At 46.5% G+C, this 18,665-nt stretch overlaps 1 protein-coding gene across 7 annotated transcripts in view; it reads right to left on the reverse strand.

The window, feature by feature from the left end:
* ASAP2 (ArfGAP with SH3 domain, ankyrin repeat and PH domain 2) overlaps positions 1-18,665 on the reverse strand; it is a 157,002-nt gene that overhangs the window by 90,577 nt on the left and 47,760 nt on the right. For all 7 annotated transcript variants that reach the window (XM_033838041.2, XM_033838039.2, XM_073791726.1 and 4 more), the window contains exon 2: positions 12,758-12,830. In XM_033838041.2, the coding sequence (XP_033693932.1) occupies positions 12,758-12,830 (73 nt within the window). The remainder of the gene's footprint in view (positions 1-12,757; positions 12,831-18,665) is intronic.

Genomic DNA, 18,665 nt, shown 5'->3' on the forward strand with positions numbered 1-18,665 from the left:
GCCAGGGTCACAGCCCGGAGGACCTCAGACCAAGAATGCAGCTCGGCCCCTCCCATCTCACAGAGGGTGGCATCTGGCCGGGCTGTGACTTCGTTCTAATGCTTTTCTGAATTTTTTAAATGTTCTAAACTAAGCTCATATTATCTTTATAATCAGAAAACAACAACACAAGGAATAAACAAACTAGAGAAACCTGAAATGTCAGCCCCAACGGCTCAGTTACCTTGGTTCTCCATGCCTACTGAGGGTATCAGAATCTGTCTTTCTCCACCAGTTTCTCCTGCACAAGTTGACATGATAGAGACAGCTTTTGCAACCTAACCTGAGCACCTGCATCGTCTCTGGTAAGACACGAGCACCCACCACCAAGGGTCTGATGAGAATGCCCACCGGATTTCACAAGCCCTCAGGGCCCCGCTCAAGCCGGGCACATGGAAAGATGGCCTTGCCCCTGGGGCTTCACCATCGCCATTCCACCACTCTCCAACACTCTGCGCTCCCCCTACTTTCTTTCTTTCTTTTTTATTTTTAAATAAATTATTTATTTTTGGCTGCGCTGGGTCTTCGTTGCTGTGCGCGAGGGCTTTCTCTAGTTGCGGCGAGCGGGGGCTACTTTTCGTCGCGGTGCGCAGACTTCTCATTGCGGTGGCTTCTCTTGCTGCAGAGCACGGGCTCTAGGCATGCGGGCTTCAGCAGTTGTAGCTTGTGGGCTCAGTAGTTGTGGCTCACGGGCTCTAGAGCTCAGGCTCAGTAGTTGCGGCACACGGGCTTAGTTGCTCCGCGGCCTGTGGGATCTTCCCAGACCAGGGCTCGAACCCGTGTCCCCTGCGTTGGCAGGCGGATTCTTAACCGCTGCGCCACCAGGGAAGTCCCCCTGCGACTTTCAAAACTTCATGCAAAACTCATATCCATCAAGACTTTCCTGGGGCGTCCCCTCTGACCTTATGGAGACCTCTTGATTGTTAACACAGGATGTACCTGGACTGGTGATGTCTGGCACAGGCAGCCAGCAATGGAGTTAAGAAGGTCAGGGTGTGGGCTGACTATTAAAATGTGTAAACTGCTGTCTGTGATCGCCTGATATCCTTTGATCCTGCCCTATATGAAGGACAACAAAATGACACTTGGAGTCTGTGTGAATAACTGAACACAACCCCAGTTACTTCTCGCTAAAATTCCTGCAGCAGCACACCTGGGGGGACGGGGAGTGCTAAGGGATCAAGACTGACCTACTGGATGATGTACTGTTTACACTGGTTCTCTCTGTCCCTCTTTAGCGATGTTGTAGGCTCAGATGACAGAAACCTATCGACGTTCAACGTTATCGATCCATCCTGTATTTCCTGAATACCCCATCAGTCGAGAACTTCCCTGGATGCCAGCATAGAATCCAATCGTGGCAAAAGCCTACTGCGCCGCAAGCACTAACGAATGCAAAGATTCAGGACATGGAGCCCCTGCATCCAAGGAACAGCTTCCAATGAGAGACACGCACACACCAATCAATTTGGCGCAAAGACAGGTTGTAACGAGGATGACCCTGGAGGAATTCGGGGTGCCTGGTACGGCCAGAGCACGGGGAGAGTCCACAGATGACGTGGCTGGAGAGGCAGGAGGGGGCCAGGGGAAGGACTTCATCCCAGGCACCCCCAAAAGGTTGCAAACTGACAGGATAAGACTTGCATTTAAGAAAAGTGAAATTGGAGGGGACAAAGATGAACCAGGCTTGGTACCAGCCAACACACAATTTAGCAAGACAAAAACAAATTAGCAAGACAAAGATAAACATGCAATAACAATCCACGTGGTATACATGACAGGAGGGGGAAAAGAGGACATTTCCTGGGGCCTGCGGACAGGAAAGGCTTCTCAGAGGAGAAGCTTACAGGAATTTTCCTTCAGAATCCAACAGAGGGTGAGATTAAAACTGGGCTGCCAGCTGCTTGCCTCATCCAACTCGCCTTATCCTAGGAGCTCCTTCAAGTCAGAGGAGACAGGGGCTCCTGCTAATGAACTGGCAGGGCCCCCCGTGAGCCGGGAGCCCCCAGAGGCCGGGCAGGCACAACAGGGAGGTGAGTCAACATCTGCTGGATGTGGACCACCAGCGATTAGAAACTACATCGATCACACTGACGCCCTTTGCTGGCAAAGCCATCTGATGAGCTACGTTACAGGACGTGCGTGTGGCCACTGCATGGCGTGCTCAGCCTTTCCCCCTCTGTTTTTACCTCACTGTACCTGAGGGATACAATTCCCATCACTTACAGCAGACGCCCCCAGCCCACCTCCACGGAGAGCACAGCAGACCAGGAGAGAAGTGACTCCTGTGGCCTCAGGGACAAGTAGCCCCCTGAAAATCAGTGGTCTCAAAGCCCATGTAACAACAGCCATTCACGGAGGGGAGACTTCACCCATTTACAGAGTCTCCTTCATCGTCACCACAACTCTGCAGGATTTTACAGATGAGGAAACACATTCAAACATATTTGCTAAATAACATAGTCAGTGTTTTACGGTAAGTAAGGCAAATAGCCAACTCTGTGATGGTATCCCCATCCACAAACCATGGGGGTTTGGCTACATGAGTGGTTCTTTAATCTTCTCATTATCACAGACAACAATAAAAATGAGAAGAACACTGTGGATTATCTTTTTAGGAAAAGGTATCCTTGCATAATTTTTTGTACAATTTTTGGGATACAAGGACCCTTTAGGCCTGTCCATAGACCCAACACACCAGGTAAAAAGCCCTAGCCTAGATGAGCATAAATCCCCTACCAAAAAATATGATGACCATGTTAATCAAATTTAATTAAGTATGATCATATTTGAGTATGTACGAACCACGTATAATTCAAGTTAATACTTGGAACATTAAGTCACAGATCTCAGCATACCTTCGGATGAGCTATCCTTCCATGATGAAAATGTTGATCACAGCTGCCGGGATTCCACAAATTAGCCTTCTAAGTTCCAATCATTATCCTTAGCCATCAGAGAAGAGACAACGAGAATCTTAGAGCCTCATCACCGGAAGACGTCTCAAGGTCTCCGAGTGCACGTCCCCCCCCCCACCCCCCGCGACTTCCCTAGAGACAGAGGGCCACCAACCAGCCCTCCGCCGGGACCCTTCCCACACCCAGCTCACCGCTGGGGCTGCTCCCCCGCTAACTTCCCCCTCAGATATGAGTCAAAACCTACTCTCATGAAACTACCCAGGAGAGAGGAACAGATAACATGTCTCACTTCCTCATGCCAGAGGAAAGCCTTCAGATGCGCCTTCTCCCACTCTCCCCAAGCAAAGACATCCTAGGTCCCCTCCTACCACAAGGTTTCCAGCTCTAACATGAGCTTCCTCCTAAAATGTTGCTCTTACAGCACAATAGTGGGACAACTAACTACCTTTTTTAGCAGCACTACATACTTCCCTAAGGTCACCTGTGCTCACCTTTGGCACACCTGTCACGTACTGGCTCCCACTGAACTTGTGACCAGGCAAAACCACCTGGAGGTTTTTCATCAGCCATATGACACCTAAGATGCTCCTATGGCGTCGCTGCTCGGTGTTTCTCCCCTGTGCACCCTCGCTCACATCCAGGCAGTGTGGCGCCGTGGGCACAAGGAGAGACTGGGAAGCACATCTGGTTTTGAATCTCAGCTCCTCTAGCTGCCAGCTAGACAGCCCTGGGTCAATCACTCCTCTGCGCCTCACTGACCTCATCTGTAAATGGAGTTACTGATAGTACCTAACTCACAGAGCTGGTGTGAGGATTAAACTTATGCATTTATTTATTAGCACAGTGCTTGGCCTACAATCAATGCTCCATATGAGTGTGAGATTTTTTATTATTGTTATGTTTCCACTCAAATTTATGAAAGTACATCAATACAGATGTATTTTCTTTGCTTTATCATCATTTGTTACAATCTATTCTTTTTTTTAATCCCAGATATGGTATACACACATCCTTTGTATCCTCAGTTTTACTGTCTGAAGACTTCATCATAAGAATTTTTCTTCGTTGCTACATAACCGTAATTCCATCAAGTAGCTATATTCTAATTTAGTTATAGGAGGCTTTCAGTTTTTCACTTTGATAAGCAATGCAACAACGCAATGAGCATCCCCAATAAAGATTTTATTTTTCTTGATGTGCACGGCCAAACTGCTTTCTAAAAACTCCATGCACCAGCTTTCAAGGCCACAACGAAGTAGCAGAAAACCAGCTTCACTGTATTCTTGACCAGCACTGAGGATTATAATTTAGTTATTCTCTTATGTAACAGGTGGGAAGTCATGCCAGATATAGTACCTTCTTAACGCACAATGAAATTTCACTTCCTAAACAATTACATATATTTCTTCTGAACTGCTCTATCCTAATTGTGATATGGTAATAGAAACAATTCTGTGTTAATTTAATAGCCACATCCTAATTAGCATTGCAAACAACAGGGAGAAACACACACAAAAATTCTCATTTTCTTTTGTAGGCAGAAGATGGTAAGGGTTTGACGGAAAATTAGCATTTCTTTCTTTGCATTTTTCATTTCCAGGATGTGCCAATTTCTCTAAAAAAGGGTAAAGAAGGGATATCCCACTCTCGGTAAGAATAGCTCCACCAAGTCTTTAAGATACAGTAATTCTAGAGAAGTGAAAATCAAAGTCTTTTGTTGCTTCCTTCTTGATAAAGATGAATTTTTCCACCCACTGATATGTCAAATAGCTGAAAAATGTTAGCATCAACTTCTTGGGGGGAAAAAAAAACACCTATGAGCTGAGACAGAGATTGGGAAAGTTTAGACTAAGAACAGTATTAGAATAAATATGAACTGGGTTTTTTTTTTTTTTAAAAGAGGTCAGATAGTCTATTGTAAGTGGGAAAAATTACTGTAGAAACAGTTTCTCAACAAATCATCATCATAACTGCTTTTGCAAACCTGTACACAAGACGTTCTAGAAAATACATCCAGCTGTGTTGTTATCCTTTTGAAAACTGGGAGCAAACATAGTGTACTTGCTATTGTGTAAGAAAAGTATTGTTTTGCATATATTGGGAACATACTGATAACCTTTTGGCTCAGTCCAATGTTTAAAGTCGGGGGGAGGGGGCAGGGGTGTCTAAGGTGGTATTTTCAAGACCAGCAGCTTCACCATCACCTGGGAACTTATTCAACTAGCAAATACTCAGGCTCCATCCTGGACCTACTGAGCCGGAAACTCTGAGGGTAGAGACCAGCAGTCTGTGTTTTAACAAGATCTCCAAGGGACTCTGGGGTGCTCTCAAGTTTCAGAACCGCAACTCTAAAACGGGGGTTGGCAAACTTTTCCTAAAAGCAAGAGAGAGAGATTAAAGGATTTTGTAGGCACCAAGAGGCAATACAGAGGTTATTGGGTATGTATGTGCTAAGATGCTAAAAACCACGCTTAGCTCACAGGCTGTAAATGACACAGCTGGCTACTGCAAGGCACCGCAACCACTCCCCCGCCCCTTCCACATACATAAATCTGTATAAATCCTGTTTACCCCTAAAATTTTAAGTTGATCTCTCCTACACTAAGAGGAGAGTGTAAGAACTTACAGCAGAAACGTAATAACATACAAATGAATACTACTGACATGTACTATGTGTCTGCCGGCCTCTGTGCTGACCACTGCAGGGACACGCAGGAGGCACATTTGCAGCTGTCGTGCTGTTCATGTGTCCAGAACCACATCTGTCACTTTTTCATGTTACCTCAGTTACTCGTCACGAACAAGCCCATGAAATATTAATACTCTCCTTTTACATATGAGGAAACTGAGGCTCAGAAAGATAAACAACTTTCCCGGCGTCACAGACTTTCTGAGCGGCACCGCCAGCTTTGACTCCAGGGTTCCTGGATCTTAACACCCATGTGCTCTTTCTCCTAAACCACACCGCCTTTCAGAACAGGTCATGGATCTCAGGGCTTGTCATCTAACTGGGGGGCAAAGATCAACAGACATAAAACTATTTATAAAGAGCAAGATTTAAAGAGAGAGTAGAGTCTGCATATTAGATACTCTTTCAGTTTTGGCTGAAAGAAAAATCAAAACTGATTCAACCTCAAAACTCACAATTCAGAGGGGGACTGTGTTCAGCAGAATGCTGTCCCCTCCCCGACGAAGATGTACACTCCTAACCCCTGCAGGCAGGGATACTGTGCCATCCGAGGTTGCAGATGGAATTCAAGTTGTTAATCAGCTCAACTGGAGATGGGAAGATTATCCCGGATCACTGGGTGGGCCCAATGTAATCACAGGTCCTTAGATGTGGAAGAGGGAAGCAGAAGAGTCAGTGTCTGCTAGGGACTGAACTGTGTGTCATTCCCCTCCTCCCCCCAACCAAATTCATACGTTGAAGCCTCAACCCCCAGTATGATGGTATGTGGGGGGTGGGCCTTTGGGAAATAATGAAGTGTAGATGTGCTTAAGAGGGTAGGGCCGTCAAGATACGATTAGTGTCCAGAGCCCGCTCACTCTAGCATGCCTACGCTCTCTGTCTCTCTCTCTTTCTCCACCACGTGGGGATGCGGTGAGAAGGTGGCTCTCTGCAGGTCAGGGAGATAGCCTTCACCAGAACAAGAGCATGCCAGCACCCTGATCTCAGACTTGCAGCCTCCAGCACTGTGAGACAAATGTCTGTGGTTTAAGCCTCCCACGCTGTGGTATTGTCATGGCAGCCCATGAAGACTAAGACAGCATCAGAGTGACAGAGCATGAGAAAGACTCCACCAGCCACTGCTGGCTTTGAAGATGGAAGGAGGCCCCTAGCGGAGGAACTCAGGGGCTTCTAGAAGCTGGAAGGGGCAGGGAAACCTACTTGCTTCCAGGAAGGAAGCCAGCCAACACCTTGATTTCAGCCCAGCGAGGCCAGTTTGGACTTCTGACCTCCAGAGCTGTAGGTGAATCAGTGTCATCTGAAGGCGCTCCGTTTGTGGTAATCTGTTACAGCAGTCACAGAAAACTAATAATACCGAGAGTTAAAGCAGGCTGACACCGCGTCAAGTCTCAGCGTCAAGTCTCAGCTCGATGGAGACAGCTGCGTGGGCCTTCAACAGGCGCCTGGGACAGGAGCGCGTGCGTACAGACCAGGAGCAGGGCCAGATGGGAGACTGTGTGAAAGACACACACACGGCTGTGACACGCTCGTGCAGCAGGGAGCCACCGGTCAGCCTGGAGCAGAGAGAGACCGCGGAGGGCAGGGAATCGCTTAGAGATCAGCTGGGGCCAGCCCATGACCAATCAGGACACTCGGCAGAAAAGTCCTGCTGGCACATAAATTAAGGAACATGAGACAGGAAAATGTACACAGCAGTGTGAGGCATAAACACTAAATTATTTTCACTGTTCTTTTAATAATGCATAAAACGAGCGTTCTTCCTATGCAAGCAGTCGCCTAAGGATGTTGAACACTCTAATGATGGAACCACTTCGGGGGCTTCTCCGGGAACTAACGGCAGTCAGAGCCAGAAGGATGGTAGTTACAGCGCTCCTAACCGAGGTGGTCGCCAGCAGCTCAATCCCTTACTGAATATGCCTGGCTCATTTCCGACATCTAGTTCTAAAGAAGTTTAATCTATCCTTAAATTCCCCCACTAAATATATTCAAAAGAATGTGCTACTAAAAGCAGCTCTAGAGAAGAGACCCAAATGCTGTGAACGACGCCAGCAACTCGCAGGAGAAGGTACAGGGCTTCCTCAGGTGACTCTTTTGAAGGAGACAACACTTGCTCTGAAATAAAGACTTCAGGATCAGGATTCTGGCTTAAAAAAAAAAATTCAGAATTCACAGCCTTATAATAACTCAAACTTGGCATGATATAAAGATGGGTAAAAGAGGGCCCCTGCAAGGTCAGGCTGACGGTCAGCCTGCTGTGTGTGGTACCTCAGAAAGGACACAGGCTGGTGTCCAAATGCCACGTTAAAATTCCAGAGCAAACGTTTCAACTTCCGAAGCCTCAGTTTCCTCCGATCAAGCAGCAAAATGCCATTTCAAGCAGACCGAAAAGCATGAACAGAGAGAAGAGGACACGAAACGTGGCACGTTGGGGCAAAAGGCAAGTCATATCAAAGAAGGGCGCAGAGGGCTTCCCTGGTGGCGCAGGGGTTGAGAATCTGCCTGCCAACGCAGGGGACATGGGTTCGAGCCCTGGTCTGGGAAGATCCCACATGCCGCGGAGCAACTGGGCCCGTGAGCCACAATTACTGAGCCTGCGCGTCTGGAGCCTGTGCTCCGCAACAAGAGAGGCCGTGATAAATGAGAGGCCCGCGCACCGCCATGAAGAGCGGCCACCGCTCGCCGCAACTAGAGAAAGCTCTCGCACAGAAACGAAGACCCAACACAGCCGTTAAGTAAGTAAGTAAATAAATAAATAAATAAAAAAGAAGGGTGCATAGAGTTGGGAGGGACTCCGCACAGGTAGCCTGGGTCCAGGTGATGCAAGGAGCTGGGACCAAATCTGGTCTTCTGCCATGTTTACTAACCCGAGGCTCGCGGTGGGAGCGGTTAAGGGATGCGGTAGTAGTTTCACAGGCAAAGTAATCTGCAAAAGGTTAAGACCAATTTCCCCTCACAATTCACTTTAGCGTATTAAAGTCTTTGGCTAGTCCTGCAGGATGAAAAACCTGTTACCCATGCTTTAGTCCAATTTCCCTAAAATTCCGGAGCCCACAGAGGCCTCCCCCATCTCTCCCAGGCTCTGGAACGTCACGAACATCAATGTGGACAAGAAACTCTGCAGAGTTGTGAGCAGAGAAGCAACACCACTGAGTTCTGTTTTAGAAAATGACTCTGGGGCAGGTAAAGCAATGAGGTTTATGGCACACGCTCAGCAATATAGGTCAGAAACGCAGATTGGCCACGAGTGGTGTTAAATTCGTAAAAGCCAGCTTCCTGACACCAAAGTGCTTACACCTTCGCCTTCTAATGTCTGTTTGCTGAAAACTTCCCCTTCCGGGTGCCGGGCCAGCCTCAGGAGCCACTCAAGTCCTTCCTCCAGGCTGGCGGCAGTCACAGAACCAGTGTTTACACGTGACTGCATCTTATTTCTGAGCAGAACACCTCTCAACATAGGGTTTTAAGATCACTTTTGAACCTGGTCAGGTCAGAATATGAAATATCCCTTTTATACAAGGCTTAAATTATAAACTCAAAAAGCCCAAGTGAACACAACAAAAAAGAAATCTCTTAAGATCCTTTTTGAAATCTGCTGTTTGTCAACAAAACTGAGCATCCATCTCTTGGCGGTTTCTTATTTTTCTTTTTTAAAATTTTATTTATTTATTTATTTTTGGCTCTGTTGGGTCTTCATTTCTGTGCGAGGGCTTTCCCTAGTTGCAGCGAGCGGGGGCCACTCTTCATCGTGGTGCGCGGGCCTCTCACTATCGTGGCCTCTCTTGTTGCGGAGCACAGGCTCCAGACATGCAGGCTCAGTAGTTGTGGCTCACGGGCCTAGTTGCTCCGTGGCATGTGGGATCTTCCCAGACCAGGGCTCGAACCCGTGTCCCCTGCATTGGCGGGCAGATTCTCAACCACTGCGCCAGGGAAGCCCTCTTGGTGGTTTCTTGACGTCTTGAGGACAGCCTGTCAATGCCAGCACAGTGGGGGCCTCGCAGCAGGGTGGCCGCGTGGCCGCTGACCTCAGCCCTACCCGGCAGGAAGCTGAGCTCCAGAAGCAACCAGAGAACACCGGCAACCCTCTGCTCTCAGGTTCCCCCTTTGTAAACCGAGAACAAGTCTTTACAACGATGTGCTGTAAAGATGAGCATAAGGTACAGAAAGCCCAAGGTACACAGGAAGTGTTCAAACATGAAACAATCATTATTCTTCTTGTCCACCTCCTACTTTATCCAGGAAAAGAGCTTTTCCCGGGGGGTGACCGCCTTTTCGGATACTGCAACACCCATTTCAGCAAATCTCAGTGCTGTATTAAGCGGAGGGAGTTTTATACTCGTCTTTGATATTTACTTTTAAATAGAAAAAAAATTAATAAAAATTTCCCGACACATTTACTTCCAGTTAGGTGTTAGTCACTGAAAACTGACTCTATTTCCGTCTTTCACAAAATCAGTGGTTGTCAGGTAATCAGTTAATATCTATGTACCGGCAAGCTAAGCATGGTGGCGGTTTTTGTTTTTGTTTTGTCACTTGTTTTTAAAAAACTGTAGAGGATAAACAACAAGGTCCTACTGTATAGCACAGGGGACTATATTCAATATCCTGTGATAAACCATAATGGAAAAGAATATGAAAAAGAATGTATATATATGTATAACTGAATCACTTTGCTGTACAGCAGAATTTAACACAACATTGTAAATCAACTATACTTCAATAAAATAAAAATATAAAAAAACTGTAGAGGACTTCGAAGAGCATCTAGATGGGGGTTATCAACCTTGGCATTACTGACATTTGGGGCCAGATAATTCTTTGTTGGGGGCTGTCCTGTTCATCACAAGACCTTCAGCAGCATCCCTGGCCTCTAGTGCACACACACACATACACACATACACACACACACATACATACACACACACACATACACACACACACACACACACACACACACACTCTCTCTCCCTCTCTCTCTCTCTCTCCCTCTCTCTCTCTCTCTCTCTCTCTCTCTCTCTCTCTCTCTCTCTCTCTCTCTCTCTCTCTTCAGCTGTTAATAACCAAACTGGGACAAATCACCCTGGCTGAGAACAATTGATCCCCATTCTAACCTAAATGACTGGTTTTGAGACAAGGAAACCATGGCTAAAAGATGCTAAGTAGGAAATACGTTAATATAAATGTTTCAGACATTACATGAAATTTCTAAAAATCTTATATGTTCTGGTATAATGTTATAAGTCATAATTCTAGTTATTACTTTAAAATGTATATCTCAGATATAACTAAATTTCCTTGTCAATTGCATTATTATGAACTTTTATCAAATCTTTAACCGTGGTCATTTTTAAGTCTTTTGTCATTTACAGACAGTTCTGGGTGTACTCTGATGCTTTTGCAAAAATGTTCCTATAAAAGGGTTTCATCTTCAAGGAATTCATGGAAAAGACTCTGACAAATACAGGTTTCTGGTAACTGACTATACTGCTGAACTGAATAAGCATTTTCAGAACTCTAATGGAAAACTGATGAATTCATTAAAGTGCTAACAAAAGATCAAGATGAAAAAAATTCATTACATGGGACTGAGTGAACTGATGAGGAAGATTATAATTTTTGTGACTTTCTGTTTGAATTAAAAAAATAAAAAATCCCACAAGGACCCAGAGGCAAAAAATATACAAATCAATTTCCACTGCAAAGTAAAGGAGCTGTTACAGTGGAGGATTCCTGGGCTGAATGTCAATATTATGACATAGTGTGAGTGTGTTTCGTGTTTGGTAATTGCAATCATTGTTGCTTCTGTTGTGGTCATCCATTTACAATGCTTGGTGTCAGTTTATTTATCTCTTGTAAAAATAAAATACAGTGTGTGTGTGTGAAAAAAAAAAAGAATAGTTTTGGAGATTTTTGAAATCTATATGTATTTCTATATCTATATCTGTACCTATTCAAACACACAGTGTGTATCCTTTTGCTCAATGTTTTATCTGTGACATTCATCTCTGTGGCTGCATATACTTATAGTTAATTCATTTTCATTCTATACAGTATTCCATTGCACAAGTATGACTTTTTTAATCCATTTAAAAAAAAAAAAGTACCTTCTAAGTAACTTCTTAGAAGTTACTTTAGTTATGCTAAGTTATGCTACTTTAGTTACGCTAAGTAACTTCTTCGAGGGTATGACAGCCAGCACCACAAACTCCAGGTCCAGAAAGCTTTCACACTTAGTCGGGAACTAGCTCAGTCAAGAACAAATTAAGTTCCTGCTCTTCTTTGCCTTCCCAAACTTATTTCACATTCATATGGTACTTGTCATAAACAAATTAATATCTGTCTAATCATATTAACATCAATGTAATTGCCATATATAAAATATGCAAATAGGGCTTCCCTGGTGGCGCAGTGGTTGAGAGTCCGCCTGCCGATGCAGGGGACGCGGGCTCGTGCCCCGGTCCGGGAGGATTCCACATGCCGCGGAGCGGCTGGGCCCGTGAGCCATGGCCGCTGAGCCTGCGCGTCTGGAGCCTGTGCTCCGCAACGGGAGAGGCCACGGCGGTGAGAGGCCCGTGTACCGCAAAAAAAAAAAAAAAAAGTATCTTCTATCATTAGTAACGTTTTGTGCAGGGAGCAGACCTGCCACACACGTGCAGCCCATCATCTTTGGGTCAGAAGTTGCAGTGTTTTTTGTTTTTAACCTATTTATATAAGTCTAGATCAAATATTACTTTGCGTAGTTGATCATGTTTTTATACTTATTAATTTTCCTCCCAGACAAGAAAGGCAAGAATTGGATAAGAGAGAAATGGAAAGGGCATCTGGCATAATTAACAGCACAAACCAAATAACAGAGGCAGGAGTGAGTCCACCGTTCCTAGCCAGCCTGGCAAAGCTGGTCCACGCAGGGCCATCACGCGAGACTCAGCTACACTTCAGAGAACCGGAAGCACCCATGCTTCTAAAACGTACACATCCCAACTCACCTCTCTAATTTGTATGCCCAGGAAAAGAAGTTTGGCTGATTATTCATTAATGGTCGATTAACATTATGATATCAGGACTGCAAACACAAAATTTTCCACAAAGAAACCCCCAGGAAAGGATGCATACTCACCCAGCCCAGAGATGTTTATTGCTTTCACGGATTTCTTCATTTTGTAAAGAACCATCCGGTCCACGTCCAAAGCCTAAAATACAGAGAATGTATTCATTAAAACGTGTTTGATCTTAGATCACAGCTTCAGAGAGCAGCCACAGGAGCGCCATGTGGAGGCCCCTCTGGGGTTGCCTCCGTGGGACCGGTGCTCAGTGTGGTGGGAATGAAGATGGAGCAGGTGGTCCCTAAAAGCCACCACCTTGTCACATGCCTCATCCACCTGAAGCTCCCGAGCCGCCTCTGCCCTCACTGCCTGCTGGACACCAGCCTTCTGCGGTGAAGTGAGTTAACCTGGACCACCTCTGCTTCCACCAACCCTCAGGTCTCCCTGTGAACCAGCGAGCCCTGGGGGTGTGCCAGCCTGCCGGGGCCCGTCCCCCGCATAATCAAACAGACACACTTCCTAATGTTCTCCTCTAAAGGCACACACCTGTTCACCACTGTATCCTCAGCACCCAGCAGAGAGCCTGGCAGACAACAGGACTCAAAACACAGCTCAGAAAATGACCATGAGACTAGCAAGCCCGGCAGGACCCCAAGCCAGACAACGGTTGTCCCTGCTGAGCCCAGAAACAAGGGGCAGCCACTGAAAGCTTCTTACTCTTAGCAGGGGGGAAAGGTCATGCTGGCCGCAGTGAGAACAACGGGGCAGGCAGGAAGTGGATTCAGGGAAAGGCTACCCAAAGGTGAGGGCCCGGCCGGGACCCACAGACGGAAGCTCGACGCAGGGCAGCAGACATGCTGGAAAAGTCAGGGAGTGGCCTTCGAGATCGACTCTGCCACTCTCAACCAGGTTTTAGTACTCCAGCTGCCGGCCCTCCCACAGATGACAGAGTAATCTTCTGTCCACAGGGGTCTGGCTCAGTTGCGCTGAGAGAAATGGGAACTGGGGGTAGTCAGATGCCTCAGTGTGGAAGGCCGACGGCAGAGGAAATGCCCTTTATCACACAGCTGAACTCTGACAAATTCCCTCCCATGTTACACTGTGGGGCACACCCCTCCCTGATCATTCATTGCAGGAAGCCTTGTAAAAATGCCACCAGATGGAAACTGTACCCTTGTCATTAAAGGCACGCACTGTTTCCTGAACTCAGGAAAGAGAAGATGAACAGTAACTGTTGGTTTTCTAGTCTATTATGAGGAGCTTAGAAGTACAGGTGAGGTGGGCGGTAGAGGTGATTTTTAATTAAAATGACAAGAGGGAAAAGCAATTACCTCGCCACTCAAAAACACACCCCTCATTACAGTATGTATTTACAGATAATTAAGGTTGAACTTGGTCAGGAGAAGTTAAAATGATTAAGACTGAATGCTGGAAAAAGTCTCTGTCAATTATATATAAAAACAGCATGGGAATTTTAGAACAAAAATAATAAAACTCGAGAGTCTCAAGGAACCAAAAGTTTCTACCAATCAGGCTGGGACTTCCGACCAGGTCATGCACTCACCACACCCTGCCCTCTGCAAAATCCACCTAAACTTAGGAGAAGGAAAAAAGCCGCAACTGTAACCAGAAAGCTTAGGAGAAGGAAAAAAGCTGCAACTGCAACCAGAATTTGTGTGTAAAAACTATAAACAAGCAAAAATCTAACAGACAATACGGCCCTAAGTAGGAACTGCGCAAAAGCCTAAGTCTGGCCAAAAACCTCATTAATTCTGAGGACCCAGACCACAGCTGACCTTTAGTTTACAAAGCAAATTTCAGGGAGTAAATTCATCACATAAACAAGACTGTAGGGATGTGTCACAGATATTTCAGAGGAAAATAAACAACTGTCTTCAACCACTTTAAAAGCATCTCTTTTGATCCCCTAAACTGTTATATTAATAGCCACGGCTCTTATTTATTCATGGAAGCAGCTCTCCTCCAAGTCCACGGCTGGTCTGGGATCCTGTGCAGCGTGGGAAAGGACGGCCTGCCTGGGAGGACGCTCACACTTTTCCTTTTCAGACCCGTGCTGTCCAGGATGGTAGCCACTGGCCACAGAGGAATATTTAGAATAAAATTTAGAGTAAAATTAAAATGTAGTAAAATTTATTAGCCAGCTCCTCAGTCTGGCTACCTTTCTCAAGAGCTCCAGCCACGTCCCCTGTACTGTTTCTAAGCACACCCCGCTTCATGCTTCTCCTCTGTACCTGCATCCCTCTGTGTGCCATCCCCCAGGGCTACCCCGTAAAGCACTGGTAGCACCTAGGGGGTCCGTTCCCTCTTCCCTCCGTGCGACACGCCTGTCTCCCTTTGGAGGGCTGCCTCAGTCTTTGTTCCCAGGGCCCTACAGGGACCTCCATCTGGCACGGAGGCACCTATGTCCTGATGCCGGCCCGTGGGGCCAAAACTGCAGTCTGTCTGAGATGACTCTTGAGCATCCAGGGTCCACAAGCCACTTCTGTCCCTCGGCCTGTTTTCATGCAGCCATGCACTAAGGATCTGTACAGATGAATATTTCCAATCCATGTGATGATGGGGTGATGGAGAATACTAACTCTGAACAACCCATTAAGAGAAAGGTTCGTACATCAACTATACTTCAAATAAACAAATAAATAATGAAAAAAGAGAGAGAAATGTTATCCCCCCAGAAAGGATTCCATTCTTCTATGGACCTAGAGTCTGTCACATAGAGTGAAGTAAGTCAGAAAGAGAAAAACAAATACCGTATGCTAACACATATATATGGAATCTAAAAAAAGAAGAAAATGGTTCTGAAGAACCTAGGGGCAGGACAGGAATAAAGATGCAGGCGTACAGAATGGACTTGAGGACACGGGGAGGGGGAAGGGTAAGCTGGGACTAAGTGAGAGAGTAACATTGACATCTATACACTACCAAATGTAAAATAGATAGCTAGTGGGAAGCAGCTGCATAGCGCAGGGAGATCAGCTCTGTGCTTTGCGACCACCTAGAGGGGAGGGAGGGGATATGGGGATATACGTATGCATATGGCTGATTCACTTTGTTTTACAGCAGAAACTAACACAACATTGTAAAGCAATTATACTCCAATGAAGATATTAAAAAAAAAATTCCACTCTTCTTAGTAGACCTGCACTACCAAAAAAATTATACTCCATTACTATCATTATTATTATTATATTTTAATTTTCAGTAAAAAAATTTTGTAGAAATTTCTTTTCTCTCTTATTATGTAAGGATGTACATCATTTTGCCTCAATTTTGCCTCTAGGCCTGAAAATCCTAAATATTTTAGGCCCACAAAGCCTAAAATATTTACTATCGGGCCCTTTGCAGACAAAGTCTGCTGACCCCTGACCTGAGGATCCACACAAACGTTCCTCCTGCACCGTCAGCCGGCCCTGCTGCTCCTGCCCTGGACTAGAGGCGACAACACAGGGCCGGCTTGGTCCCTAGCACCCTAAGGTCACAATTTGAGCCAGCAAGGGTGGGAAGGGCCTGGCTTATTCTTGGAACCCAGAGATTCTGCCCTGGAGGGGACAAGAGGACAGCTGACCACAGGCCTCCCCATTTGGGCCATGACCCATGCCTGTCCCATCTCCTCTCCCCTTGTTCCTTTCATGAAAGGCCAACTGGAGAAGAAATGACATAAAACCAAATAACAAAACAAAACAATGCCCAGACCTGTGCCCCAAGGACAGCTTTGCCAAGAAAGAGTCATACAGATATTTAGATGGTGGCTTTCCCTCAGCGCACATTTGACTTAACTTTTGAAGTAACAGAGAATGGTAACGACAGTGTCAAATATTTCCAGACCACTTCTGGGAAGCACAGAAATGCAATGTGGCCTGCAGGCTCGGTTTAAAGTGAGGGCAATAATGGATCGACCTCCTCCTGGGAATAAAGCAGAGGCCCAGAGAACAGCAGGTGTCATGAAGCATTAAGATCAAATAAATAGCCAAGCTAGATCACAGCTGTGCGAAACGTGTGCCTAAGGACAAACACGACACACTCTGGTATTACCTAATAATATGGAAGTTGCTCATAGTATGTGAATGTTTGCACCGGAAGACACATACAAGGATGTTCATGACACGCCTCCAAGTAGCTGAAAACTGGACAAACCCAAATGCCTGTCAACGGGAAAACAGATGAACTGTTGTGTATTCACATAACAGAACGCTACACGGCAATGGAGATGAACAATCTTTACCCACCCAGAACACAAATGAAACTTCACAAAAATATTAAAGATGCAAGTTGCAAAAGTAAACGTGCACTATAATACCATAAAGTTGTTTTAAAAAAACAAACGAAATTATGGGACTTCCCTGGTGGCGCAGTGGTTAAGAATCTGCCTGCCAATGCAGGGGACAAGGGTTCCATCCCTGGTCCGGGAAGATCCCACGTGCCACAGAGCAATTAAGCCCGCGAGTCACAACTACTGAAGCCCACGCACCTAGAGCCCGTGCTCCGCAACAGGAGAAGCCACTGCAGTGAGGAGCCTGTGCACCTCAACGAAGAGTAGGCCCCGCTCGCCACAACTAGAGAAAGCCTGCGTGCAGCAATGGAGACCCAATGCAGCCATAAATAAATTAATTTTAAAAAATAAAAATAGACAAAATTAGATTATGTTTAGGGATGTAGATTATGTTTATGTTTAAGGATGTAGATGTTGCTGAGAAAAAATGAGAAAGAGCCCCGAATGCCTAACCTAGGAGAATAACCACAAACTATAGGGCACTCCTACGATTCAAGTCCAGACAGTTGTTAGTATCACCGATGCCCACTGGGTCACACTACGTGAAAACATGGAGTGCAGAAAGAACGCAGACTATGTACAAATGCCCATGTTAACAAAGGAGAGCCCTGAGGTAAGTAAAGTTGAAGAACCAAGTACCCACAGGCACCCCACGGACCCTCTCCCTGGAGAGGTCAGCCCCCAGCACAGCCCCCGCTAGATCACTAATGTAGAGAAACGTAGGAAACAGATGAAGTGACTGCCAGCTTTATAAAAATGCTTCACGTCCTGATTTTTACTAGGGGGGAAAGCTACTGGGAGATCTGGGGGAGCTGAAAAGGGAAAGGCAAATTTTGGCAGAACAGCTACAACCCACCAGAAGCAAAGAAAAGCACCCCCAGTCTCCCCGGCCCTGGTGCCCTGTTCCCGGGGAGATGAAGGGCAGGGGGAGGGCCTGGCCTGGGTCCCCCGACCCTCCCAGAGTGCTCTGCTCCCTGGGGCTGACAAGAGAGCTTGGATGCAAGCAGGAAACGGGTGATCTCAGGAGACTAATCACAAACAGAATGGACCTTATCCCAGAAGGTGCTAACACACCCCTGGCAGGAAGTGGGAGGGAGGCGGTGCGGGCGCTGCGCCAGATGCGGCACCGCAGGCCTGGTGATGCAGAAGAGGCTGGGAAGGCGACCCTCGGCTGAGAGCGAGGCCAGCCTTCCACATCTGTCCCCGTCCCAGAGGACAACGTCATCACAAGCCAGGCTGATTTCCCCAGGAAACGAGGCTCAAGCCACGTGAACTCCACTTTGCGAACGTAAACAGGGGAGCGAAGGCTGGAGATGGCCGTTTTCTTTCCAAGCCCCACACGCAGACGAGGAGAGCGAAGTGAGACTTCCGCCAACCACATCCACTCTGTGGGCAACGTCCCTACCCTCACCCCATCTAGCACACCCAGCCCCACCATTCCCACTGGGCCCTCGACGGGGGCCTTCCTGAGGTCAACTGGCTGCCACATTTGTGTCTTATATATTCTTTCAAAAAGTGCATCTCGTAAGTGACCAGAGACTTTAAGCAACGCATGCATTGAAAATGGGAAAACCCATCATTCCATTCCATCTCCTAATCCCCTCCTAACACCCACGTCTCTAAGTCCACGATGTCACCTACAGGAAGACACCAGAAAGAAAAGAACCCAACAGAATGGGATCTTAGTTCTG

The sequence above is a fragment of the Tursiops truncatus genome, chromosome 14, assembly GCF_011762595.2.
Source record: "Tursiops truncatus isolate mTurTru1 chromosome 14, mTurTru1.mat.Y, whole genome shotgun sequence".
In the NCBI taxonomy this organism is placed as follows: domain Eukaryota; kingdom Metazoa; phylum Chordata; class Mammalia; order Artiodactyla; family Delphinidae; genus Tursiops; species Tursiops truncatus.